This window comes from Bombus vancouverensis, chromosome 6 (genome assembly GCF_051014615.1).
Source record: "Bombus vancouverensis nearcticus chromosome 6, iyBomVanc1_principal, whole genome shotgun sequence".
In the NCBI taxonomy this organism is placed as follows: Eukaryota; Metazoa; Arthropoda; class Insecta; order Hymenoptera; family Apidae; genus Bombus; species Bombus vancouverensis.
In genome coordinates, this window is record NC_134916.1 from 12,827,127 (window position 1) to 12,854,139 (window position 27,013).

General features: G+C 29.3%; 5 protein-coding genes across 9 annotated transcripts; 2 read left to right on the plus strand and 3 right to left on the minus strand.

Annotated features, from left to right (window-relative positions):
* The first annotated feature begins 417 nt into the window (after positions 1 to 417).
* ATPsynO (ATP synthase subunit O, mitochondrial) lies at positions 418 to 1,757 on the plus strand. The gene is made up of 4 exons (XM_033332199.2): positions 418 to 573; positions 758 to 802; positions 997 to 1,107; positions 1,190 to 1,757. Exons 1-4 carry the CDS (start codon positions 445 to 447, stop codon positions 1,634 to 1,636), a joined length of 732 nt encoding a protein of 243 aa, XP_033188090.1. The 5' UTR covers positions 418 to 444; the 3' UTR covers positions 1,637 to 1,757.
* An 823-nt stretch (positions 1,758 to 2,580) lies between these two features.
* On the minus strand, positions 2,581 to 5,837 carry LOC117155814 (WD repeat-containing protein CG11141). 3 transcript variants are annotated; one of them, XM_033332195.2, is made up of 8 exons: positions 5,585 to 5,837; positions 5,085 to 5,317; positions 4,725 to 5,012; positions 4,487 to 4,647; positions 3,963 to 4,402; positions 3,736 to 3,895; positions 2,828 to 3,648; positions 2,581 to 2,718 (listed from the first exon to the last, which is right to left on the minus strand). In XM_033332195.2, exons 2-8 carry the CDS (start codon positions 5,307 to 5,309, stop codon positions 2,630 to 2,632), a joined length of 2,184 nt encoding a protein of 727 aa, XP_033188086.1. In that variant the 5' UTR covers positions 5,310 to 5,317; positions 5,585 to 5,837; the 3' UTR covers positions 2,581 to 2,629. The 3 variants fall into 3 exon arrangements, with proteins under 3 accessions (XP_033188086.1, XP_033188085.1, XP_033188087.1); XM_033332194.2 differs by having other exon boundaries at positions 2,792 to 3,648; positions 5,585 to 5,836; XM_033332196.2 differs by lacking the exon at positions 5,585 to 5,837 and having other exon boundaries at positions 2,792 to 3,648; positions 5,090 to 5,219.
* Positions 5,838 to 7,039: 1,202 nt separating this feature from the next.
* On the minus strand, positions 7,040 to 12,020 carry tsr (Cofilin/actin-depolymerizing factor homolog tsr). Of its 2 annotated transcripts, none has more exons than XM_033332200.2 (3): positions 11,861 to 12,020; positions 7,760 to 8,002; positions 7,040 to 7,672 (listed from the first exon to the last, which is right to left on the minus strand). In XM_033332200.2, exons 1-3 carry the CDS (start codon positions 11,861 to 11,863, stop codon positions 7,472 to 7,474), a joined length of 447 nt encoding a protein of 148 aa, XP_033188091.1. In that variant the 5' UTR covers positions 11,864 to 12,020; the 3' UTR covers positions 7,040 to 7,471. The 2 variants fall into 2 exon arrangements, with proteins under 2 accessions (XP_033188091.1, XP_076475125.1); XM_076619010.1 differs by lacking the exon at positions 11,861 to 12,020 and adding an exon at positions 8,081 to 8,104.
* A 1,654-nt stretch (positions 12,021 to 13,674) lies between these two features.
* Rtf1 (RNA polymerase-associated protein Rtf1) lies at positions 13,675 to 18,026 on the minus strand. The gene is made up of 7 exons (XM_033332197.2): positions 17,807 to 18,026; positions 17,130 to 17,388; positions 16,637 to 17,041; positions 16,327 to 16,567; positions 15,521 to 16,247; positions 15,168 to 15,435; positions 13,675 to 15,067 (listed from the first exon to the last, which is right to left on the minus strand). The coding sequence occupies exons 1-7, from the start codon at positions 17,885 to 17,887 to the stop codon at positions 14,961 to 14,963; spliced, it is 2,088 nt and encodes a 695-aa protein (XP_033188088.1). The 5' UTR covers positions 17,888 to 18,026; the 3' UTR covers positions 13,675 to 14,960.
* Positions 18,027 to 18,549: 523 nt separating this feature from the next.
* Positions 18,550 to 27,012, plus strand: LOC117155663 (uncharacterized). 2 transcript variants are annotated; one of them, XM_033331883.2, is made up of 15 exons: positions 18,550 to 19,259; positions 19,336 to 19,489; positions 20,078 to 20,706; positions 20,785 to 20,961; positions 21,046 to 21,407; positions 21,484 to 21,750; positions 21,821 to 22,168; positions 22,255 to 22,498; positions 22,624 to 22,835; positions 22,920 to 23,058; positions 23,126 to 23,382; positions 23,448 to 23,610; positions 23,691 to 23,863; positions 23,956 to 24,007; positions 24,893 to 27,012. In XM_033331883.2, the coding sequence occupies exons 1-14, from the start codon at positions 18,756 to 18,758 to the stop codon at positions 23,972 to 23,974; spliced, it is 3,648 nt and encodes a 1,215-aa protein (XP_033187774.2). In that variant the 5' UTR covers positions 18,550 to 18,755; the 3' UTR covers positions 23,975 to 24,007; positions 24,893 to 27,012. The 2 variants fall into 2 exon arrangements, with proteins under 2 accessions (XP_033187774.2, XP_033187773.2); XM_033331882.2 differs by lacking the exon at positions 23,956 to 24,007.
* Position 27,013: the final 1 nt, after the last annotated feature.

Sequence of the window (27,013 nt, forward strand, 5' to 3'; positions counted from 1 at the left end):
GAAAATGAAAATATGAGAGAATAAGACAAATGCATGATATACCTTAAATGTAGTAGTTATATCTAATTACTAATATCATATCGAATTACTAAAATTAATAAATTTTAATCTGGCATCTCCCACTTACTTTTATCGAATTTTTGTTCAAACTGATCTGACGTCTGTGTTTTCAAAATTACAATACACTACTGCCCTCCTACAAATATCGGAAGAAACTGTATAGCGCGCAATTACAAAATGGCGACCTATTTTCGAACGAGATGTAAGAACGTATGAACATAAATCTGTAATGAATGTAATTGAAGTCATGTAATAAATAAAAGTTCCGCTAATAATAAATAAAAGTGCAATTACAGTAAATAATCTTACGTTAATTATTGCTTAAATAAAACTTTGTAACTCTAAAACTACTTCTAGAGATGTCGCTATTAAGTCGAAAAGTGTATGCACTTACATATCTATGTGAAACAGTTCACATTATATAATGGTAGATCAGTAGAACCACATTTGTCGTTCTCGAATTTGGATACTTGCTGTTCGAAATATATGACAATGTCCTTCAGTAGGATAATTGTAAGTATTATTTTAATATATAATTTATTACACTCGTTAATATTCAAATAAAATGTATAAAAATTGAATTGTTGATAATGAAATGAAATATTCCGACAATTTAATTACGATACTGATTGAATAAAAACATTCTAAGACCAAAGAATATTACACAAAATTAACAAAAGACATTACTATTTTTTAGGTGCGGTCACTTTCTAGCAGTTCTGCTGCTCAACAAATGGTTAAGGTACTTTTCAAACATATATTAGATATAAAATTACATAACTTTAAAATATATATTTAATACTTCAGATAGTATTTCGTAATCGTATGTTTTAATAAGTCACAATTGTGCGAGTTACTTTTAAAAACTTTAGAATATTTTCTATTAATTTCATTTCCAGTAATGAAAATGTTACTTCACTGTCTTTTTGTTTTTAGCCTCCAATTCAAGTATATGGAATAGAAGGACGATATGCTACAGCACTTTATTCTGCAGCTTCAAAACAAAAAGTATTAAATAATGTTGAAAAAGATCTGCTTAAATTTCAAGTATGTATGATAAATACTACATCTTATTCTTAATTTATAACTAAAAATAATTTCACTATTAATAAAAACATACATATGTTAGGATCTTCTGAAGAAAGATAAACAATTAGCAGAATTTGTGAAGAATCCATCGATAAAACGAAAAGATAAAGTAAAAGCACTTCAGACAATTGGTGGAAAAGTTAGTCTAAGTAATGAAACTGTAAATCTGTTGGGTTTACTGGCAGAAAATGGCAGACTTTCGGATGTAAATAATGTAATTAATACATTTAAATTATTTATGGCTGCCAATAGAGGTGAGGTCCCTTGTGAAGTTATAACTGCTAAACCACTTGATGCTGAGATGACATCTAAGCTTCAAACAGCTCTAAAGGGCTTCTTAAGTAAAGGTCAATCTATTTTGCTTACTTCGAAAGTCGATCCTTCTATTATTGGAGGTATGATTATAGCAATAGGTGACAAATATGTAGACATGAGCGTGGCCAGTAAAATAAAAAAATATTCTGACATTATTGCTAACACAGTGTGATCACTTTCTAACATTCAGTGAAATGAGCAAAGATAAAGTACTCATATAGAACAATTCATGAGTATTCTGTATGTCATTAAACAATAAAATATTCAGAATCTACTTATTGCTATTAAGAAAATCTGTTTTTTATTATATTAAACCATTTTATATATAAGTAACCTTTATTTTTTTTGTAAGTAAAATCAATCAAGATAAAAAAACAAGATCTTACTTGTATAATAGTAAGATATAATCATATTTATTCTTATGCTAACAAAAATTTGAGTGCCATTTAAAAAGTATTTATATTTGAAAAATTAAGTACTTACAATGTTTTGAATTTGTATATGCATTTACAGAGAAGTTTACAAACGTTCAACTTTTAAACATTGCTACATTTTATAAATTAATATATATTGTAAGAACATTGTGTTTTAATATAATCATCATGCCTATTGCTAGTTTCAAATGGCAAAAAGTGGACTACTTTTCGTAAAAATTTAAAATGGAATGTTATAAATGACATTGATTATGCAAAAAAAAATGTGCTTACATATCATTTTACAATATATCTAAAAATGTGTAACCGCACATTTATAGCACTATGTAACAATAAACCTTCAAAAAAATTGATTATCATAAATTTTCTTCCTACAAATTTACAATAGATTTTAAAAAATTCAGAGTTAAAAAATAAAACAATAGTTGATAAAATATTATGCATATTTACCTAAATACTCAGTAATCATTGGGCATTTTGTAATCTTTTTTTTTATGATAAAAATAACATAAATCGCACTAAAGTAAGACTAGAAAATACATTGTCTAATCAAAGTTTGAATGTAGTGTGAGAAAGTGTACACGCACATTTTTACCCTAATTGTGAGATAACTTCATTGGATGGATGTGCAGAAAAAATTGAAGGCACATCTGCATAAAGCTTGAAAAAGAAAACATTCATCAAAATTGAAGTAATTTCTATTTAAAGTAGTTTCATACTTTAATTATGCTCTATATTGCAACTGGAGGTATATCATTTTTTACTAAAACCCAATCTTCTTCCTCAATTGTAGTTGATATCATAAACTCATTCGGTACAACTGGAAATAAATGTTTTCCATTTATATTGCAAAAGTGTAATCATATGTTGGGAACTAATTTTATTATACTTACTATGGAATTCAACTTCTAATTCATGTTTACCCATACCTGTTGAATGTGACATTTTCCTCCCATCAACATAACTACCTTTTTGTAAAGGTTCGTTTAATTTATCTTGTAAAAGCTTTTTTCTACATTCACCTAAATCTTCTAACTTTCTTAATTCCGTACGGTAACTGACATCTTCATCTCCAGATTCCGTTTCTGTATGGTCACTGTGATCATTATATTCATTTTGCTCAATTTTTTCCTCTGTGAAAGAATTATTGGAATGTACTGCACAACCTATATATGTAATTGTATCAATAGATTGGGACATATTTGAATTAGTAGTATTAATTTGACTGCTCGTCATATACTTTGACAAATCAAAATCCAAAACATCAGCCAAAAGTTTTTCTTTATTTTCTACATCACGTTGGATTGATTCAAGATTTCTTTCAGTTTTTGATATAAAATCATCATCGACACAGAGTGTTAATAAAGAAGAATGCATCGTCTTTGCATCATTGGCATTTATTTTGTCCTTATTGAAAGCAGATAAATCAAAATTAATGTCAGATAATGATGAACAATTTCCATTTCCATTTAATAGCCTATTATGTGATTTTTTAATTTTCCTTTCTGGAGTAAATACAACATCTTCAAATTCTTGTTGACTAATTTTTTCGAATATTTGCCTTCTATCATTATGTTTTTCATTTTGTTCACTACTTTTTCTTTTGGAAATATCATTATGTTCTGTTATTTTGCTACTGTCTGTTATTAATGAAGAATTTAAATTATCTGGCATCACTGGTACTTCTACAGCTTCTTCCGCACTTGTAATTGATGTTACATCAGTGCCAATAGTAACAATTGGTACAATTCTAAAAAGTGATATATACTTTTAAACAATTTATATATTATTTATTAATAAAAAATAAATACATTTCTTTTTCACTGGGATACTTTACCCTACAGATTGAATAATATTACTTGGATTGATTTTGTGAAAAGGAATAGCTGGCACTATCGTACTTTCCATTAATTTTGAAGTTAACTCTAATATACCATTGGTAACTGGTTTACTAATTTCAGCAAATGACAATAATGGATCTGATGCACTTTTTGCTTCTACAAATAAAATCGGTTGTTAAAATTCGAATAAGATATTAGAAAAGTATTCAATAAAAATATCTACCTGATGAGAACATGTTAGTTTCAGGATAATATGCAATACGTATTATGTTCCTTTCCCCTTCCAGCACAAATATTTCATCTTTAGTACAAGCAACATTAGTAACACGACGTAAATCTGTTACAATGGATGTTATAGCAATGGTCTGTGGATTTACTACATATATAATATCATCGCTGTATGTAATTAGTAAGTCGTCACAAAAAGGTAAAATGACACCAAATGTAGGTTCCCCGCGATTCTTTTTACAACTTTCTGGTGCTGGATTTAAAAGTTCCACTTCTGTATGCCCAGATCGAACAGCATCCTTAAAAATAAGTGTTTTTAACACAGTCCCTGTTTTATCAGCTTGCCATAAACGTAATCCAGGTCTACTAGCATATATTACTAAGTCTTGTACATAATTTTGTCTGCAACCAAATACAGCACCTAATCTTCCCAATCTAAAATATATGTTCATTGTTATGTTTTAATTTATAACATTACTGTTTATTAAAAATTGGATGTTAATTCAATTAACCACTAACGTTTTGCGTTCTTTTTGACCAACTTGTGTTACCTTTCCATTCTCATTTCTATTTACCAGTATCGTACGTAATGTTGTAGAAACTAACAATAAACCTTGTTGATAACTTAATTGCACTACTGCATACTTCTCATTTAACAATTCTGATGATTTTGACAAATGCTATAGGAACATGTATAAAAAAACATAAAAATTTTTGGATAATGGAATAACGCTGTTGTTTAATTTGCACTACGTACCATATAAAAATCAATTTCTGTAAGTACAACTAAACCATCTTGATCTCCACTAAATAATTTCATACCATTCTTAGACCACTCAACTGTAGTTACTGCGCTGTTATGTAAACCACTTATGCTATACCTTTCAACCTGTTTTTTCTGTTTTGGTTTTAAACTATCTGGTAATGAATCTGGTGGATTTTTAGGTATTTGAAATACAGTTACTACACCATGTTCATTACCAGCAGCAACCATATAGTCTACTGTTGATATCACTTGAATACATGTAATTTTTGAATTGACATTCTGAAAAAATAAATAGCACCTCATGTGTAAATATAAAATCATCATAAATTAAGTATATATTATGTATGATACCTCACATCGAAGCCTTTGCAAGTCTTGCTTTTCTCTGTCAAACCAATATACTAAACCATAGTTAGTTCCAATGGCTATAAATTCAGGCACTGCATCAATACAGGTAAAATTAATGTTGTGTGTAAAGAGCCCAGTTTGAATTTTTGCAGGTATTTGTTGAAGAAGCATAGCAAGAGGTGCCCATTCTCGTAAAGTACCACCATCTTCACACATAGGTGATGTCATTGTAAGTGCTATATCCATAAAATTATATTATAATTCATATCATTAACCATACATTTAATAAATGAATAGCGACATAAGTAATAACAAATTAATAAGAATGACGTAAATAATTTGTACATAAACTAAAATGCCCTTTTCTTGTATGACATTTAATATTATGTACATAAATTATCAATGATGAACTACACTACAGTATTGTTAGTCTAAAAGTAACACATATGAAATCAGTATTTTATTATGTCATAATAAATTTATTATGTGATATATAAAATTACCTTCTTATAGAATTAATTTGATTCGCAGAAAATATCAAAGTAATTAAATCACATTTCTTTTATCATACCGCACGAAATAATAATACTTTACCGAACATTTTTATGTTTCATTTAATATTTCATGGTTCGGCAAATTCTGTCAAGATTGCAGTGCACGCCTTCAAGTTAGTACCATAAACTACGTCATGTATAGAATAGAATACCATATATATGATTATGACAAAAATGAAGCTTGCATTTTCTAGATTTATCTTAACGATCCATATTATCAAATAGAAATATGTACATAAAATTGATTTAATATATTTATAGCATAAAAGCAAATATATATATCGTATATATATATATATATAGGATATTGATATTTATATAGTACTATATATAATATGGTATTGATATATTCTAAAAATATTATCAAAGAATAATGTTTTTGAAATACAAATGTAATAATACATAGTTCACACACACACACATATATTTACCAAAACGTTCTTTTAAAAATTTTTTTAAATTTTAGCTCTATATATAATGATATTGAACAAAAATTGACATATTTATAAACATACATACTTATTAAGTAAATTTACTATAAAATCGCAGCACTCGGGATGTGTGCATTTTGTTATCATTATTAATGTCTATTTAGTATAAGGTGCGCTCACCACTTTATAGAACAGGAAAAAAAACACATAAATATTTCTCCGATTTTAATATGTATATTTAAAAAATAGATTTTAGAAACAATAATTCAAAATTCAATTTTATTGACTATTACAAATGTGATATTGCTATAATATACTCTGTAACTAAAAAATAAATCTCCTACATAGAAAAGTGATAAATCCAGAACATTTATTTTTTAATTAAGCATTTAAGGAACTAATATGTTGTATAAAGCCCCTATATGTATTTATTTACTATACCAATGTACAAAAAAAACGTTTTACGTTCCAACACCACATTTCAAGGTCGGCAGATTAAAAAGTTGATAACATAATTTACTTTCGCATGACTAATATCAAAGTTAAAAACATTGGATCTTTTTGTTTATATTTTTCTTGTAAATATATATAACATACACGAAAGAAGTTAATAAATTTTCCTATACTTTCACGTCAAATTGTATAATGAAACATGCTAAAAAATAAGAACTGATATATATATATTACTTACAAAATTTTAATAACTAAAAATGGTGAATTTAATTATATAATCCAGAGATTATAATGATCACATGGTATATCAAATTATTCAAGACACAAGCTTTTTACATTCCAATTCAGTATAAAGAATTATAGAAAATAATAGAAGCAAATTTTATTTCATATATAAAACGATGAATGACTTATCATATACAAACGATATTACACTAATTACCTTTACTTTTATAACAAACCAAACAATTGACACAACATTAGGAAAACATGGGACTTACTAACGGGATTTCACGAAAAGTCATTATGAAATGAATTTAATTTAAACATTATACAGCCGATGACAAAAGTGTAATGCTTTCATTCTTACTGCCTGACTGGTTGTAAACTGTTATTCTTTTACAATTATCTTATAATTATAATAATAGTATAATATTAATATTATATCAGACAGATTCACACAACGTTCGCAGTATGAAAAGTGTTTTTTTCTTTATATATTTTTTTGTTCCTTTTACGTTCCTTTCTGCTAATGTTTACGCTCCCCAATGACTAATACATGTAGCACAAATACTTAGTAATCGTTTTCGTTTAAACGTGAAAAATGTGTAAAAACGTGAACGTTTAATGCGACGACGGTACAGAGCATTATTTTGGGGAAGGGATTTTGCGTACTGTTTTTCACTTGATTTCTCTCAATAATATTAATAATTTTGGATTTGCTGAAATACTCCTAATTCCTGTCAGTGGCTCGGAGCTTTTCTTCAACAGCTTCTTCAGAAGCCTCTGAAAGGTCTGTTGCCTGTATATACTTTTGCACACCAACTAAGGATTTTTTCAAAGCATCAAAAGAACTGGAGTACAACATCTTCTTCTTAACTTTGGCCGTGTCAGGACACCACGACATCAAGAACAATTTTTGTTTCTTGGAAGCCTGAAAAATAATAAAATCCAATTGAATAATCTCTATTTTCGACTAATAATTTTCAATTCGTTACCATTTATGTATTAAGAATACTACCTCAGAAGTACCCTGACACTGATGAGTGTATTCAAAATCGAAGAGGCCATAGCGACATTCTCCGCTACCACATTTCTGCAAATCTTCAAGGAAGGCGTCGTAAGCTGCGTCGCGAGGTCCGATGACTTCAACATCAATTTGCTTTTCGTCCTTAATGTAAAAGATTACATATCGATGCTTTTTGTCTTTTTTAATCTCCTCGTACGTTGTCTTACAAACATCGGCCACTGTTACTCCAGATGCCTAAATAAACATACAAACAAGAAACAAACAATTATTAATATTTAATATTTAATTATTTGTTTTTCACAACATATTTACATAGCACATTTTCTTTTTTCAAAAACTAGGATTGATAATTAAAGTAACCGATTATTCACAGATAGAAAATTTGTCAAAAATTCTAATATATAATCTTCAATATCGTATAAACGAATCAGGTGTAATATGGAGTCACAAGATTGCATACAAGAGACCGATAAAAAAGTTTGTTTATAAGATTGAATCATACTCGTTGAAATTGATATCGGTGACAAGAAACTTGTAAGACTTTTTACGATTTATGAGATGTATTTCTACTGTGTACATAACAATATGAAATTTCATTCGAATTCTGAAGTTTGCGAAATTCTTTCGTTTAAATATTCCAATCGTAATTGAAATATCCATAATTAGAAATTAATGGAAATTAATAATGCATTCGCTATGCGTTCCGTCTATTACAAGCTATCGCTGATTTATCATCCAACAACCTCCCACCTAACTCTACCACATCATTCCTTTAGATAAGTAATATTTTTTCCTTCGGCATTAGTGCGAACAGAGATTACGAGCGTCGGACATCTTTCTGCATTTGCGATGTTATGACGAAGTGGTTGACTGACGATGAGATTGTGCCAGTATCGGTACTATCAGTATTACGCACGTCATGTTAGTCTGGCCGTTTAAGCTTATTTCGCGGACAAACGTAGGGGACGTACCGAAATAAAGTCTTCCCACGCACGAATTCGATGCTAAAAGAGATCCGACGTCCATTTCTAAAGTTATCCCTTGCTCTCGGGCACGTGCCACACGGTACGGAGGTCCGCCCGACTGCATGTTTCTTCCACTCTGTGGAAATTTGTGAAATACGACCATGACATGACACCCGGATAGAGATTCTGACGAAGACAGCAGAATAGGGAAAAGTAGGAAGGAGAGAGGGAGAGCAGAAAGAGAGATTCACAGATGGGCGACATGCACAGAGTAAAAAGTTCGAAGTGGGATAGTTATTTTTGAAACAGCCTTTCGTCTAGGATCAACGCTTTCAATTTAATAGTCTATCTATCTGTAATTGTGAAAAAATCTTTGGTTATCTTGCAATGAATGCAGGGAATCGTGACAAAACAAACAGTTTCACGGGTATAAACAAGAAATTGCAAGATCGCTAAAATTAGTCGGGTAAAACGTAATTTGATATTTGAAGATAAAACAGACACTTTGCCAGATCAACTATATAGTTTCTACGTACCTGCTAAAACGTTGTTATTCACTAAAATAAACAATCTTGACTATGCAGAATGACGATTCGACTAAATTTATTTCATATTATTATTTATAACGATTACTATACACGCGGAAGTCGTTAATAATCAAATAGAAATAAAAATATACATAAGAAATAATGTAAGATTAATTCGTCTCTTCCGATTGGTGACCACGTTTCATTGTAAATACATCCTTTACGAATGGTCAAAGCTTTTGTCTATTTCGGCATAATGAACGTAAGGGTCGAATGGGGTGCAAAAGGGTTCGACGAAAAGTGTAACGTGGTTGGAGGATAGCCAGTGGATGGAGGATGCAATTCCTCGGTCGATATTCTGGCACGACAGGGGATGCCGGTTAGGGCCAGACTTGGCTCCCTCTAGGGCGTTGTTGTAAACGTCTCTTGTGTGTGGCACAAGGTCAAACGGAAGATGATTCACCGATGAGGAGCGACATGGTCGATTGTTTAACTGTTGAGTATACTAATCGTTTACATGTACAACTTTATATTATTTAATGATTTAACGGTACTAAAAGGACAGTAAATATTCAATCCTTACTACAAAAAAGGTAGGATATCACTCGAAGACGTGTAAATTGTATAAAATCTGTCGACAAATCTGGTTCGTTTACATGTTTAAATTCAGCCATCTTCACTCGCTTTAGATTCTAATTACCCCAATTCCCTTGATTTCTAATGGTAGGCGTTTTCTTCACGAGGATCTCAAATGCATGATGAAAAGTGCAATGAAATAAATTAATTAAAGAAGATTAATAGCTACATTTTAAATGGTAATACGAAAGAGAAAAGGTTAGACGATTATGAATAAGGAATACCGAGTAAAATTAATCATCGCATTGCTAAGGATAATCAGCTTATTCATCACGTTTATGAAGGCGTCAGTGAACTTTGAGAGTCACTGGCCTGCAAGAACCGACCTCCTTACGGGCTCATTGAATTTTTCCCTCTCTACCAGAACTCTTGTAGTTCACTGTCATCCTCGAAGCAAAAGAGTGGGAGAGGGTTAGTTTCGCAAGGAAACTCAGCTCTTCATTACCAAGGATACAGCGTCTATCGGTAGCTAGCATAAATATTTAAAATGTATTCGGAGAACGGTAGTTACTACTTGTGCCAGTTTCACATGGTTAATTTTCTGTCGCCAATTTGCCGGAAACGGAACGCGACTACTTAATGAATTCTTCCGGAACTTCGATAGATGCATCGCACATATGACTAATCGTTCTATGAACATGAATCTTTAATTGCTAAAGAAAGCTTAAAGATATTTGAAAAAAAAAACACTGACAGTTTTATTAACTGCGACTTTCACAACAGCTTTCATATATGGAATATAATTGCAATTAATAAATAATACTTTATTTGAACGAAAATGCCAAAATGAAACTATTCTACAATACGAGAAGTTTATCTTTGCATAAGTCATGGATTGCACATTTCGTTCCTATGTGTTTAATCCACGCTCATAGAAATACGAAATTTACATTGCATACAATTTTTATGGGAATGTCCTTTTTTGCAAACGTGTAGTAACAGAGTACAATAAACAAAATGAGATAACGTGGATTCAAAATTAAACAGTTAAAATATATACACCGATGCAAGTGAAAATAGACGGTTGCTGATCGATAATAAGTTCAATATTTCGACATCACATGAGAAAATTGGTACAAATTTTCAATCTGGCATAACCTATTCGTTATATAAATTTTTGGCAATTACGACAAAATTCAAGAAATGTTTGAACTGAGAGCGAAATTACATACCGATAACAATACTTAAATATATTTTATAGCGTTCAATAAGATCGATGTCAAATATACGGGAACAGAAAGGAACAAGTCCTTGTATGATCGGCACTATTAAAATCAAGCAAAAAAAAATTTTATTTTTGCGTTTTTATTATATTTTGTTTTGGTCGAAGAAATTATAATAGACTAAAATATTTTATCAGTTTACATAAAACTGAAGCATGAGATAAAAAAAAAAAATAAGACTAGCCATCAAAAATGCTACATTAGCGGGAAAACATCTTTCTATTAGAGGAGCAAACAATTCTTCGTTTCTTGTAATTAAACACAACTGAAAAGGAATTCACCGAGACGATTGCCATGCGACAAACGTTACAACACAACCGCGAGCTTTTACTCGTCAATGATATACGATCATTTTTCCGTCACCGATCACAGTTGGTCTTCGAGTGTTTGACTATCGTATCGTGAAACTGGAAATGAATCATCCGTTTCCTGGAAGCAAGGAATCGCGATTGGCACATAAAAATGCACCTACGTGAGAGATTTTAATTATGTTTGGTTTGTTGTTAGAGGTATGAAAATCAACCGCACAAACGATTTCGAACAAATAATTGAGACTAAATGATATCGGTTGATTGGTATGGCCAAAAGAAGAAAGCAGTTGTTCTCGCGGCGTATTGCCGGGACAGAAATGGCGACCGGCGCGTCTGCTTCGGCCATAACCACAAAGTAAGTCATGTACCGGTTTCCGAAGGATCGCTGACATTTTTTGGAAGTTGGATACATGCACAGTATGATATTTACCATTTCGTGATGTAGTAGCCGGTGAGAAGAATCACGTAAACAAGCACTTTTAACCTACACTTTCACGAGAGCCTCGGTCTGGTGGAACTGGATAGGCGCAGTGTCCAGTCGCGGGGGTCGCGGCTCACGAACGAACGGGAAGGGAGGCTCCTCTCTTAGCTAGCTTTCTGCGAATCCTGTATCCCTACGCCTGCGCGCGCGCACTCTGATTAACTTTGTCTTGATTGGCCGATCACTGGTTAACAAAAATTCATAATTGATTAGACCGATACCTTTTTTATGAAAATTGATTAACAAATCGTATATTTTGAACAGTCTATCCTTTTCCATGGTAAATCAACGAATTAAATACATACAAGCGTATACTTTGTTTTGGAACCGGTAGGATTGTTCCAGTGCGCAAGCGTTGAGTGATGCGGTCATGCCGGTCGCTTATATAGCATTCCATTTTGTCTAGAATACGATTTTTTCTCGGACTATCTTATGAATAAGAACAATTGATAAGTTCTTTGGTGTCGTAGAACAACTATACAGGCCATCTAAGGACCAATAATAGGTAATCTGTGGAAAATAATCATCGATGTGACCTGCCGGTCATACCAACCAATCATAGTATGGGACGTGGGGAAATTACCTTATATGGGCAGCGGCATGCAAGCGATCGCATATAGACGTCGCGCGTCGTTCTGTGCGCATGCCGCTTGCTTTGCGTGCGCACGACGCGCAATGTAGTTGACAGTTTCAAAACACTCCGAACCGTACAGCACATCAATTTGCCGATAACCTCGAGTAATTATCGGTAAAAATTAAATCATCGACATAATGAATTTTTCTGTTAAAAATATTACTAACATAAGAAAAATATATTATCTCTTTTAAATTAAGTAAACCAGATTTGATAAGGGTGCTTCAAATAATGTATATGGCAAATATATTAGTGTTGTGCTATATTTATGTTTAAGAAATGACATTATTTGATTATTTGAAGCACAGAAATTAATAAATTATGATATTGACATAAATATACTTTTCTTAGATAGTATATATGTCTTGATACACCAAAAATACAATTAAATATTATATGAAGTATCTGGTTGAAGAAATGTACGTACATTTATACATATACATGTATGTTATTACAATATTGTTGCCAATCATACAGTTTAAAAGCATATGAAATACATTTAAGGATTGTTTTTGATATAATTAAAAAATCTTAGATTATTATAATTTATAATACATAATATAATTAAAATAATAAACAAGATTATGGTATATAGACATAACAAATTATAAATAAAGGAATACTGAAGCAGTCTATATTGAATTAAACATTTCATATAGGGATAATTGAAATATATCTTAATTTAGTCTAGTCATTAATTGTATATAAAAATTTAATTTATAACTTATTGTGTCTAATATAAAAACTGAGTATTTTTTTATGAACATAGTATCTCAGTTTAATTTTTAATATACTTTGGGTAAGCGAACATAAGTTTTTAAAATTTGTTCTACTTGACACATAATTTAAGTAAGTTGTGATTGTTTCCAAAAATGTAAATTGTATGAGTTTCCTTACATAAATAAAAATGAAAATTTTTCTAAAATTTTTTAATAGTACTGTTTAGGTACATATATGTACAATTTTGGCAGATTTTTGGATAAAAGCAAACATGCTCTGGTTGGATAGTAGAGTAATAATTTTAATTAATACTTGATATTCATATATGTTATAGTTTATCAGATTATATAATTATTTTTGAATTTGATAAATTATATTAAATAATTTTTGACATCTTGGATAAATAAAATTTTGTATAGTAACATTTATTTTGAAATAAATACATGAAATATAAAAATTTGTCCCTTAAAATTAGTTTTCTTTCAATTAATCTATTTCCTTAATTAATAGTGCATAATTACAAAAAAATGGATATTCTTTAACACAAAATATCAAATTTTTATTTATTCAAGATATCAACTTTTATCGTTATGTCTAACGAGCAATATTATGGACAGAAGATGCAGCAAGATACCTAATCATTCTAGTATCAATAAAAATCATATTATACGATAATACATTTTTTATGTATCTATCAAATTTAATAGATTAAAGTTAACAATAATCAGATTAACTAGACATAAGAAAAGTATACATCTAAAAATATTCTTTTATCCTTATTTCGTACAGAAATATATATATATATATATATATATGTATGTATGTATATATGTATATATATAAGAATTTAGCAATTTAAATTATTTGAATCGTTTAGAGAATATTTACAAATTTTTGTAGTAAACCATATTTTGAAGCTTGTGTAGCCAAATTATATTGGCAGTAGTTTACAGTTTCAGTATTAGAACACTGCAGAGAATAAAAAAATATCTATACGTATGATAGTCTTTATAATGTTCTCATATATAGCAATTGATCATCATAAACATAATTAGAAACCAATTCAAATTCGTATAAATTTTTGTATTTTTCTCATCGCCAGGTGGCCGCTTATTAATGTTTATTTTAACATACAGAACATAGGAAAATGTCACATATTAATATACGCAAATCATGATTGATATATTTATGACCCATAGCGATTTTTGTTATTAAAATTATCTATTCAATATTTGTATTAGAAAAGTATTAATTATTAATGTTCAATATTGAGTTTATTTCCTCTCTAAAAGAGAACGAGTCAAATTACTTTAGTTAAAAGGTAAAAAATGATGTATTATTGAGAGAGGAAAACAAATGCAGTTATGAGGTCCTTAAATGATTCAAATTGTAATACTCTTTTGTTAAGTACTTATTAATAATGTTAAAAAAAAAAAATGTTTTAACGAACAATGAAATGCATTCTTTAGTAAAGAATACAATAATTATGTCTTTCTAAATAGAATAATATGGTAGAAACCATCTATATTCTTTCTATAAAAGAGGAATCATTATTTATAACAAAAAAATAATGTTATACGAGAACTATACATAAGCTAGTTTCTCAGTCAACTGTTACAAAACTTCATCCTTGTTTTCAGAATTAATCAGATCATCAAGGACTCATTTTTTTTTACTTCTAAAGCTAATAAAACGTTAGATTAGTCCTCGTTTTTTCTTATAATCTTCCAAATTTAAAGATCGTCGAGGCCCAGTATCTTTGATATTACTAATAGGTTTCGGCAATACACTAACGGGATTATCTAAAAAAAAGCAGAAATAACACGTACTTATATTTTACACTAAACTACCTTAAATTTTTACTGACAAAAAGACATAAAACGAATTTTTTGTAGGACTTACTTGGAATTGGTACCTCTAAATCTATTGTGATATCAAAGTCGTGAGCATTAAATAAATCTTCAGTACTTTGTTTCTTCTTTGTTTCTTGACTATTTTCTTTTTCGTTAGATACTGCTACTACTTCAGTTTGTTGAGGACTTGCTTTATCATTTACTAGAGCGGTAGACGATATTTCTTCATCTTCTGGTTTAAAGACCATTCTTGGTTTAGTACTTCTCCTAGTGAATGGATCATCAACTTTTTTACCTTTATTGGCTTTGATTTCTTCCTATTATATAAAAAATACATACTAGATTAATAAAATTATTATACTTTAATAATTTTATATTCTACAATTTGTGTTATTAATTTACCATGATTGCTTTTTCAGCTTCTTCAACATTCTTTTTTCGGTTACGATCATTAATATAAGATATGCTAGATATTGTTGCAGTGCGCATTTTATCAAGTTCAGAAGCACGTTCTTCAAGTTCACTCAATTCTTGGTTAAGCCGACTGGCAGTTTCGTCATCCCCTCTACAATTAGCTGCATCTCTTTCACGCATAAGTTGCGCTTTCTTCATTGCATAGTTATATGGAGTTTGTTTAAATCTTTCCTTTTCCCGGACTATTTTTTCTATATCTTCTTCTTTGAATTCGTATACTAAAGCTTCTTTAATGTCTTTTAATTTTTGTTCAACTTCTTCAAAAGTTGGCATTGATATTCCTTGCAAAGCACAAGTTTCTTTCCATTTGAAAAATTCAGATTCAGTAAACTCTTGGTTTGACACAAACTCTAATCTAAATACCCGTTCTTGAGCTCCATGTCTTAGTTTCAATCCTTTATTTGTTCTAGTTCCACCAAGTTGATAGATTTTTCCTGTTTCACATACACCACTAATTTCAGCTACCCTATATACTGGTTTTCCATTATTGTTTCCAATGCCAATTCTAACAAAACAACCTTGTACCACTCTATCAAAGAAAGGTAGATGTACAAATCTTTCCATTTTATGACGAGACAATCTAATTTTGTTGAGATCTTCCTTGGTACTGACATATATTGGTTTCTTCGGTTTGGCTTTATTACTGGTAATAGATCTGTAAAGTGATACATTTGATTATTAATATCATTAACCTTCAACTAATGCTTTTGAAAAAAAGATTTAGTGTCACCAACTTTTTATCAGTATCAGAATCAGTATCCCTACTATCACTTGAAGATGATCTGCGATGAGACGATGGTTTAGTAGTTTCTTCTTCTTCACCACTATCTGATGAACCACTATCATCAGAATAAATATCAGATGCTTTAAGTTTTGTTTTGTTTGCTCCTCCTTTATGGTCGTCTTCTAATTCTTCTTCTTCAATATCCTTTGATTGCTGTTGCTGCTGTTCTATCCTTTGTTTTTCTTTCTCCTCTAAATAAGAAAAAAGAGATAAAATATATCTAAGTTTAATAAACAATAATTTTTTATTTAATATTTTACCTCTTTCTTTTTTCTCTTCTCGTCTTGCTTTTAGAAGAGACATTGCATGGAACTTTTTATCTTGTTTTTCTTCTATTGTCTTTTTACGATCTTTGCTTCGTTCTTTAGGATCTGGGGCTCTGTCAACTTTCTTTTCCTCTGCACTCTTTTCTTTCTTCCTTGATTCCTTTTGTTTTTTTAATTCTTGTTTTTTAGCCATTCTCAATTTTTTTTCAATCTCAAATCTTGTTTTCATAATTTCACGTTGTTCAATACGTTTAAAAATTTCTTGTTCACGTTCTTTTTCTGTCATTTGGGCAAGTCTTGCTTGATCCTCAGCATCTCCCATTAATTTATCATCATAACCATCGTTAAATTCTTCTTGGCTAGAGTCAGAAACACTGGCATCCGAATCTGAAACCTCACCTGAAAATATAAAGTTATTCTATAATGCTATAGAATTATACAATAATTTAACAAAATATTTATATTGGTGCTGATTTCAGCTAATTACCTTCTTCTGGTTCAGAGATCTTTTCGGGCTCTATTTCACTGGCACTTTCTTCACTACTAGACTTTGTCATTTTACGTTTACTTCTTTTAGTTGGCACTTTCTTCTTTTTATTTTTACCAGTTTTTGCACCCCAATCATCATCTGAATCTGATGTGTCTGAATCATGTTTATTATCTTTTCTAGTAGTGCTAGTTTCTTCATTAGACTGAGAATCATCTTGGGCTTTGCCTTTCTTTTTTTTGGCGAGAGATAATAAGTCCTGATTCAAATCACACACACACACATATATATATATGTATATATATATATAAAAGTTCAAAATTAGAATTCAATTGTTTTTCATAAAAAGAATAATTTGTTAAATATATGACATACAAAATATTTATGATTACTATAAAAACTAGAATGTATATACATTCTTTCCTATTTAAGCTTAAAATAGTGTAAATTTTTATAAATTAAAAATGAACTATTTGAGTAGCTAACAGGTTATATAAAGTAAATTTTGCTTGTTTATTCTTTTTATAATATGTCTCAAAGGTACAGAAGGTATTTTAAGACAGTATATATTACTATTAAACTTGATTTGATCAATTTTCGATATGTTAGAAGTTAATTATATGTGTAAAACAGAAGATATACAATATGAGATTTTTATGTAAGGTTATATCATTTACATTATCCAAGTCCGAGCCACTTTCTGATGCACTGCCACTACTATCAGAATCTATAAGAGCCTGATTCTTCCTTTTTGGCATTATCACGAAAATATGCAAATGGAGATCGTGAAAATTGCACGCCCTCCTAACAAGGATAAATCTAACGTCATGCAAGATACAATAAACTAGGAAGACCGCGTAGAACCAAAGTCGTTATACATTAACACTGATATAGTAGCATATAGTGTATAGCACGCAGCACGTCATTTCATCAACCTGGTTTTATACCGAACCAATAATATTATGCCATATTGTCTGGAATTAATATACATTATTTATTTATACAGAAAAATAAAGTATCGCTATCGTGATATTTCTTTTATATAATTAAGGATAATATAAATCTCTGTAATGATTTCAGAGATGGCATAGTTTTCTTGTATAGTCAATTGGAAATTTGAACGGGGTTGTTATCCTTGGAGTACTAAAACACATTGTTCATGCCCGCGTAATTATACCTTAAGCATTTAAAATAAATAAAAACGTTCAAATAATTAAATCTTAATAAATTAATCAGTTTTGAATAATTTAAAAAAAATGTTATGAATAAATGTAAATTTTGCTTAATTAATAGATTAATTAATTATTTTGCACTGCTTACAATTCATATGTACCGCGCTAAAACTTCCACTACGAGAAGTCACATAATAGTTTCATTTTGGTAACATTTCCTTTCGTACATTGGTAATTATGAATGTTGACACTTTTTGCCGTCAATGGCGTATAATAGATGCACCTGTGTCGATGTGTCAGAAAAATTTTATACTATATTGGATTTTATATGACGTTACAGTCAAGCAGTGAGATGTAATTATAGGAGTGGCATTTATAAATTAATTGTAATAGATAGTAGTGTCGTAGAGAACGTGACCATTCTAATTACGGATGTTTAAAACTGGAATGTTCAATGGCTGTGAATATGGAAGTAGAAAAGAACACATCCAAAGAGGTTGACACTCAACTTTCGGCAAACAATTCAATGGAATTTAATGACGATATTCAAAAAGACAACGAAAATATTAAAGATGTCGAAGATTCATTGTCTTCCCTTAAAAATATAACGATTGATAGCGAGAAACGTGATGATACTATTATATACGCACAATTTGAAAATTCTCAAATTTACGCGAAAAATTTAGGAGATAACCTAGTGTCCACAAATGAAGAGGAAGAAGAAAAAAGCGATGAAGATAAAGAAAAAGAATTATTACAAGATGAGAAGGTTCTAAAAGATGATTGTAAGACTGAACAAGTAGAAGTAACATCAGAAAACTCTACTGATGGTTATGTATCTCAAGCTCCATTAGCTTTCACAATTGATTTTGGCAATAAGGAAATTGATACAACTAAATATCAAAATTTATTTGAAAGATATAATGCTAGACATAAAAGAAATTTGTCTACATCTAAGGTAAGTATATTCTGCATAAAAACATATAAAAAATTAAAGTATCTTAAAATATGCATAAAGTAAATTTAATTTTTAGGTAGAAATAAATACAAAAAAGCCTGGCACTTTAGTTTCTTCAAACTTAATGCAAAAACAAAAAGTTTCTAGTACACATTCTGAAGGCTATTTCAGTAGTGAGGATGACACAAAGCGAAAAACAGATCAATTATCAGAGAAACTGAAACAATTAGGTAATTTCATTATGTTAAAGTGATATTTAAATATTGGAAAATTAAATTTGTAGCAAGTTTTATAAATTTTATCTTTGAAAAATGTTTTTTAATATAATATATGGTAATAATTGTGAAAATGAGTAATTAATTTTCTTTACAAATATATATTTTATGCTTTAATAATAATACATAGGGGAGTATCATTAACTATTAGCATAATTTAATTATTTTGTATAATATAAACATGTATTTATTATATAATGTCTAAAGTGTTTAAATTTTTATCATGATTGGAAAACAATTCCTTTTGAATAGCAAACTGAATATAATGGAAGACTATATTTGTAATGTATGAGTCATGATGAAGTCATCTTTACTATGCTTTTTAATATTCTTCTCAAGTACTTTCGATATGTTCACAGTATATAGGCTGGCAACATTAATGATTATAATATCACATATGATATTAAAATGTTATATTATACTAGATTAAAAGATTTTAGTTGTCTATAATATTAATATTGTTTTTTATATTTTTACTGTTTCACAGTTGTAATTTATTACTGAGTTTTATATTTTTTTGTAATTATATCACCTTATTTTTAGGTTCAAAATCATTTTTAAAACCATCACATGCTTTAAAAAAGTCTGAATCTAATGTAAAAGTATCTAATTTTCAAAATAAACAAGATACAATGAGTAAATCTTTTGAACAGTCAAAACAACCTAAACTTCCTTATAAGAATCTCTCACTGGAACTTGGTTATACAGAGAAAACAAATGCAACATCATATTGGGTACCACAAAAGTCTGCTACTATAAATGATTTAAGTAGAATTCAAGTAAACAATTATGATGATGATGCTGAAAAATTATATACAAAGAATATTGATCAAGATGATGAATATGAACATTCATCTGACAATGTATCTGAAAAAGTGTCTAACATAAATTATGTTAGAAATAAAACCATAAGCGTTAAGGGATCCAATTTATCTAGTGTCAGCTATACAATGGAAGTAAACCCAGATGATCTAGCTGAAACAGATATAGATGTTTTCAATGTTAGTAACGTTGATGGAGGATCAGATGAAGCAGTCAGTGAAGCAGGAACATATACAATTCATAAAGATTATACAGATGAGGAAAAAGCAAGAATGGATATTGATAAGATATTTAGTGTTGGTGTTTTAACTGAAGAAGACAGCAATGAAGCATGTATTCATAGTTTTAAAGTATGTCAATTGTACATTGTTTATTATAATTATGATAATTGTTCTATGATAGTATATAAAATATTTTTTATTTTAAAGATGAGTATTTCAAGAGATAATAATACATGGATATCTGAATGGGCCACTCAGGTAGCAGAACATAATTCGCTACCGCCAGCAATTGGTGGGCCAACCGGTCGTACTCCTCCACTAAGTCCTTCCAAAATACCATCTCCTATTCATAGCAGATCGCAACGACTTGCTCGTAGCCGCAATGTATAAAATATTCATTAACTGTATTAATATTTAGACTGTACATGTGATGTACATACAAGCATACATAATGATAAATATTTTTAGGAACAAAGTGACAGTAGTTTAGATGCAGAATCATATTTACGAATAAAAGAAAGAATTGGTTTAATTTCAAATCAACATATACTTATTGATTCTGGTGGAGAGTCAGACGATGATACCAGTAACAGTTATAATACACCTCCACAAAGTTCACAAAGAACACCAGTACATGGGGTTTTGGCCAGAAGAGGAAGTTTATCTGAATCTCTTTTTAGAAGAATTAATACCAACGAAAGTAGGAGAAGTATCCGCAAATATATAAGTTCAAGTAAATCAAAGACTGAAGATACAAATGCTGAATTAAGTAGTCCGTCCAAAGAGTTTACTTCCCTTCATATAGGAAGACGAAGTAGTTCCTTGGACAGGTAAAAATAAAGAAATCATTTATATGTAAAAAATGTAATTTAAATAATTCTTGTAATTTGATCTTTTGTAATGTAGGAGGGATTATACATCTAATATAACAGACAGTAATACGTCCAAAAGAAGTACTACGAAATATTATCAAGATGATGAAATTAAATACTCAAATAATACAATTTTAAATCGCCTAAGACCATCTACACCAAAATTAACAAACAGTCCAATTGTAACTCGCAAAACTGTCACTCAAATTGTAAACTCTCCAGTATTGGAAAGAACCAAGCATTTGACAAAATCTTCTCCACAAGCCAAAAATATTGGATATTTTACATGTGTCGAAAATAGGTATGCATAAAAATTCATTTATATATTTATATATTAATATGTATTAATTGTATTGTTTTTATATTTTTAGTCCATATATGTTAAGAAAATCAAATAGTACTGCAAATTATCATGAAGGAAATGTTGGCTTTAATACAACAACAGATAGTGTTCTCCAAAATAGTCCAAATCTTAAACGTAATTTAAATATCCAAAGATCATGTAGCAATGCAAATATTAGAAATATAAAATCACAAAGCCAGTCATCCCGTCGCAGTAGCTTTAATAGTAGTGATATTGATAGAGCATCTTTAGCAGGAAGATACCTTGCTGCTTCTGACAGTAGCAGTGAAACTGGCGAACAGCAAGCAAAATCTTCATTAGGCTCAGTTTCTTCTGGAATTAAATTAAATCGAGCTTTTAGTATAAGAAGAGCAAGGTATTTAAAAAACATATGCAATATAATATAAGTAATAAATTTAACATTGACATAATGTATTTATTATTATGCTGTACAATGCATAGATTAAGTTGTGAATCTGATACAACTCCAAATACAACTCCCGAAGAAAGACGTAGACGAGCACAAAGTGAAGTAAAACCAACACCTATAAATAAACAGCAAAATTATCATCGAAGTCGTACAAGTATCGTGAATGTACACAATAAAGAATCTGTAAAGAAATCAGAACCTATAAAACCAAGAGCTGCATCGATATCAAGAACTGATAGTACAAGACTTAGTATGAGAGCACCAAAATCATCTCAGGTAAGTGTTTCAGATTTGTCAATGTTTTACTTTTCATATACTATATCTTAGTTCTTCTAAATTTTTAAAAATTATTGAAGTTAGATGTAATTATATAATTAGTAGTAACTTAAAATATTTTATAGCATGCCTCTACTACACAACGACCTATACAAAAAACAAGTAAAGATCAGAAGAAATCTGGTAGAAGTAATTCAACATTGACATCAAAGGAAGTAGAATTCCAAAATTGGAAAAGAAGAAAAAGCTATGATCCAATGAAAGCAGCTGCTGAAGGTAGAAAAAAATTAATAGACAATTCAAAGAAACATCACAGTACAGAAGATAGTTCGGGAAAGTACGTATATATTGAAGATATAATATCACAAATATTTACAGAATGTAATTCTGTTCTATTCTGATTTGTCTAATATATTTTTAGTCATGACAATTCTGTATTACGATCAGCAAGTTTTCATGGGACAGGTGGTGCTCTTTCATTAGCTAATGAATGGTCTGACAACGAATTAAGCATTGCTCAGAATGACAATCAAGTACCTCCACCATGCAGTCCACAATTGGTAAATATATAAAAACATATTTTTTTTACGAAATTTTATAAATAATAACTAAATTTTTTATACACAGGAAAGTGATAGTGATGTAGAAACATCATATTATTTACAAACAACACAAAATGTAATGTCAGCTATGTCTGCTCGTATCACAGTCTGCCATTCACCTTTAGTAGACTCAGATAATGATAGCGATGAAGATACTAGTCATAGTTTACATAAAAGTATATCAAAAACATTACACCAACCTAGTGACACAGAGAGCAGCGACGATCGTCATCCAAATGCACAAAGTGCTATTTCAAACACTAAATATAATCGAGCATTTAGGTAAAAATCTATAAATATAATTCATGGATATTATTATTACACATATTTTAAAAAATTCTTTACAGTTTACGCAGAGCAAGATTAGACCTGCAACCAACAAAGTTACCAGGAAATATAAATAAAAATAAACCAGTTACATCAGATACTCGAAAATCTGAATCTGTTTCAAACATAAGTAGGACTGATTCTGGACGTTTTAGTATGAGATCAAATAGAACTACGAATACTGTATGTATCTTTTACACAAAACATGTACGTATGTGTAGTATGTAATCTTCACATGGTCTTGAGTATTCCTTTTATCACAGGGATCTAAGATAAAACCAAAAGAAACAAAGAAGCCTGCCATGCCAAATGCAAGAGAAGTTGAAATGCAAAATTGGAAACGTCGTAAAAGTTATGATCCTATGAAAGCGGCAATGGAAGGGAGAAGGAAAGCAGGTTTGGTTAAGAAAAATACAAATCCCAATCTTTCTCCAAGGTAAGCAATTGTTTATCATTTTTAAATTAAAATTCATATGAAAACATTTTATTCAGTTAATGTAAGAAGTAATTATTTCACTATGTTGGTAGGACCGATAGCGATCGATAATCTAATGATAGAGACCATCGATACAAGCAAGTGGTACGGAAATGACTTGTTTGATTTTGCAATGTAGATTTTTTTAAGGGATATACTAAAAAAATGTGACATTCAATGTTTTTTTTCATAACCTCTTAAGAAAATCCTATTGCAATAATGCTGCTTTTTTGTATTGTTTATTGTTTACATCAGTTCATCTACAATACACCATTAATATGTGAATACTATGGATATGTTATAATTTAATATAAAACTTACACGAGATATACATATATTATTTTTATTATATACATTATATAAAGTTTTAATCTTGTATACATTAGAAAAATCCATATTATTCATTGTTTACTTTGTAAGATCATTTCATAATTGTTTTTTTTAGTGGAAGCTGCAAAAAGTGGTTATTTTTACTAAAATAATGTTATTTGTATACAAGATTGCTAGAAAGTAAACCAATATACATACATATGTATCATTTTTATGAGTGTGCAAATCAGAAATTTCAGAATAGTTTGTTGTGGCTTATTAATGCAATACAGCTAGATTAGTGTGTTATTTATTAATTTGTTTTACTTGCATGATTCAAGAAAGAACCAAATGTATTGAAAAATTTTTATCTATGCACAATTTCTTCATATCCAATATTTCTCCTAATATTTGTTCAATATTTCAAGTATTTGTTCAAAAATTTCTGAATGAAAAAATTAAAAGAAAAAATAACTATGAAAGAATTAAATTAATGAAATTAATTACATCTATGAACTTTTATAGAAATTTCTGTGGAAAATTACAGTTTCTACAGTGTTTCACATTATATAGGTTATAAAGCACTAGCATGTTAAAACATTGCTGTATACAATAATATAATTTACTGGTTCTTTCTTCATATATTAGAGATAGGAAAAACACCATTTGCTTTGTTTTTAGCAATGTTGCAAGATCACGCAGTTTTCATGGATCTTCAGGATTTGGAGTTAGTGATTGGAGTGATGAAGAATTGGCTATATCTGCAGATGAAGCTACACTCTATTAGAGGTCAAGTTATTAATAATATATAAATGAACGTAATTATAAAACCTCCAACTATATTAATGTATATAAAGACTAAGAAGAGAGGATCGGTTCTTACAGAATTGCTCTATGAATAGTTCTATACATTTGAAATTATATTATCTGAAGGAGAATGTTAAAAAAATCTTTTCTATATTAAAAGATTCTATTTTTTGCAACTTTTAACATTAAGAATCTATAGATCTATATGGCTATCAGTACTATTCTAAGTTGAAGTATTAATGTTCAACAAAATTGATGCATACCTGCATAATATTTATATGCCAACATTCTCATGCTTTAGTTTTTTTGTCGTAATATAAATTTTGATTTTGTGTTTAAAAGGCAAATACTCTATGGATAAAAAATTAATATGCTGAAATCCTCTGGAATTTGTGGTATGGAAAATATTGTAGTTCCAATCTTAGGGCCTAAAAATGATAAATACTAAATAGAAAAAGATCATGTATATAATTGGACCAATCACATAATGGTATAAAGATTGATATCTTTGCATTTTAGTATTCAATATGTTAACTATGTTTTATTGTATTAAGTATCCTGTTGAATTTCTAAACAAATTTTTAGTAATATTGCGTGCTCTCTAGTTTACTATAATTAAATATCCTCTTATGTGTTATTGGAATCATCGTTACAAATACTGCTAAATTATTAGTTTCTAATAAATATAAAATTATACGTACTGCTTGAAAAATAGGAAAAGACTTCCATATATTATTAATTAATATATATAAGCTCTCTCTGTGTTTCAGTAAAAATATTGATATACATGAAAAGAAAACAATACTATTTGCTCTGAAAAGGTGCAATGAATTATTATAATTTTTACATTCGATAATTTAACAATTAATGTGATCAGAATATGCTTTAAGATAATAGTATACATCTATTAAAGTATTATGTTTTGTTATTGACTAATTTAATTGTATGCTCTTGTATTAATTGTATATATATATTAGGAAATTGTTTGAACTTATTGCTGAAACAAATATATCATGCATATTCGCTTAATAAAATTAATGCGATCAATGCACTGATATTGATCTGTATAATCTAGAAATGGCATTAAGCTCATTAATGTATATTGATAACACTGTCTAAGAAATTTTTAATATGTACTTGTTCAAAAGTTTATATTATTTGATTATGCAGCTTTATTATAAATTTACTAGCTATGTCAGATTTTTACAATATTAAAAGAAAATTAGCTTTTGCATAATTTTTTAGTTATTATTAATTGTATTATATTTTTACTGCATAATTTTTTTAAACAAATGTAATTTTTTTCATTTAAAATATATGTATTCCGGCATTTGGAAAAATGTCAAATTGTTCCAATTTCCTGAAAATTGCATATTGTATATTTTCATAAAAATTATGCAGTAAAACATATTAAAACTTATGATTGATTTAGAGCAAGCAAATCATTGTTCAACAAAATGTAATATTTATTTTTATCGAAAATTAATATTTAAATGATTTCATTAATAATAATTGTATCTCTGCACATTATTATGATTATGATTGTTGTATATTTTATCTAATAATCTAACAAGGTGCTAATTGTATGAGATTTGTCTCATTCAGTTTCAAAATCTCACCTATCTACTCAATCATAAAATGTTAAATAATTCATAGCGCAAACAAATATGGAGTAAATATAATTGAATTCAGCAGTACATCTTTCATATACGTATCTACGTATGTAATGGCGTTAAATCTTCGTGCACGATCAACTCTTCCAAAAATGGTGCAAAATAACTTTTACGTTACGAAATTATATGTTTACATACAAATTTTTAATAACATGTTATTATAGATATGTATAGTGATGCATGTGCATAGTATCATGACATCTTGTTTTAAGACAAATATCTTCTTTCACGCATGTTCTTCCTTTAAATAAAAGTGGGCTTCCATAGTGAAGATCATTGTTATTCCACGAAAATATTACATTATTTCTTATACAAAATTAAT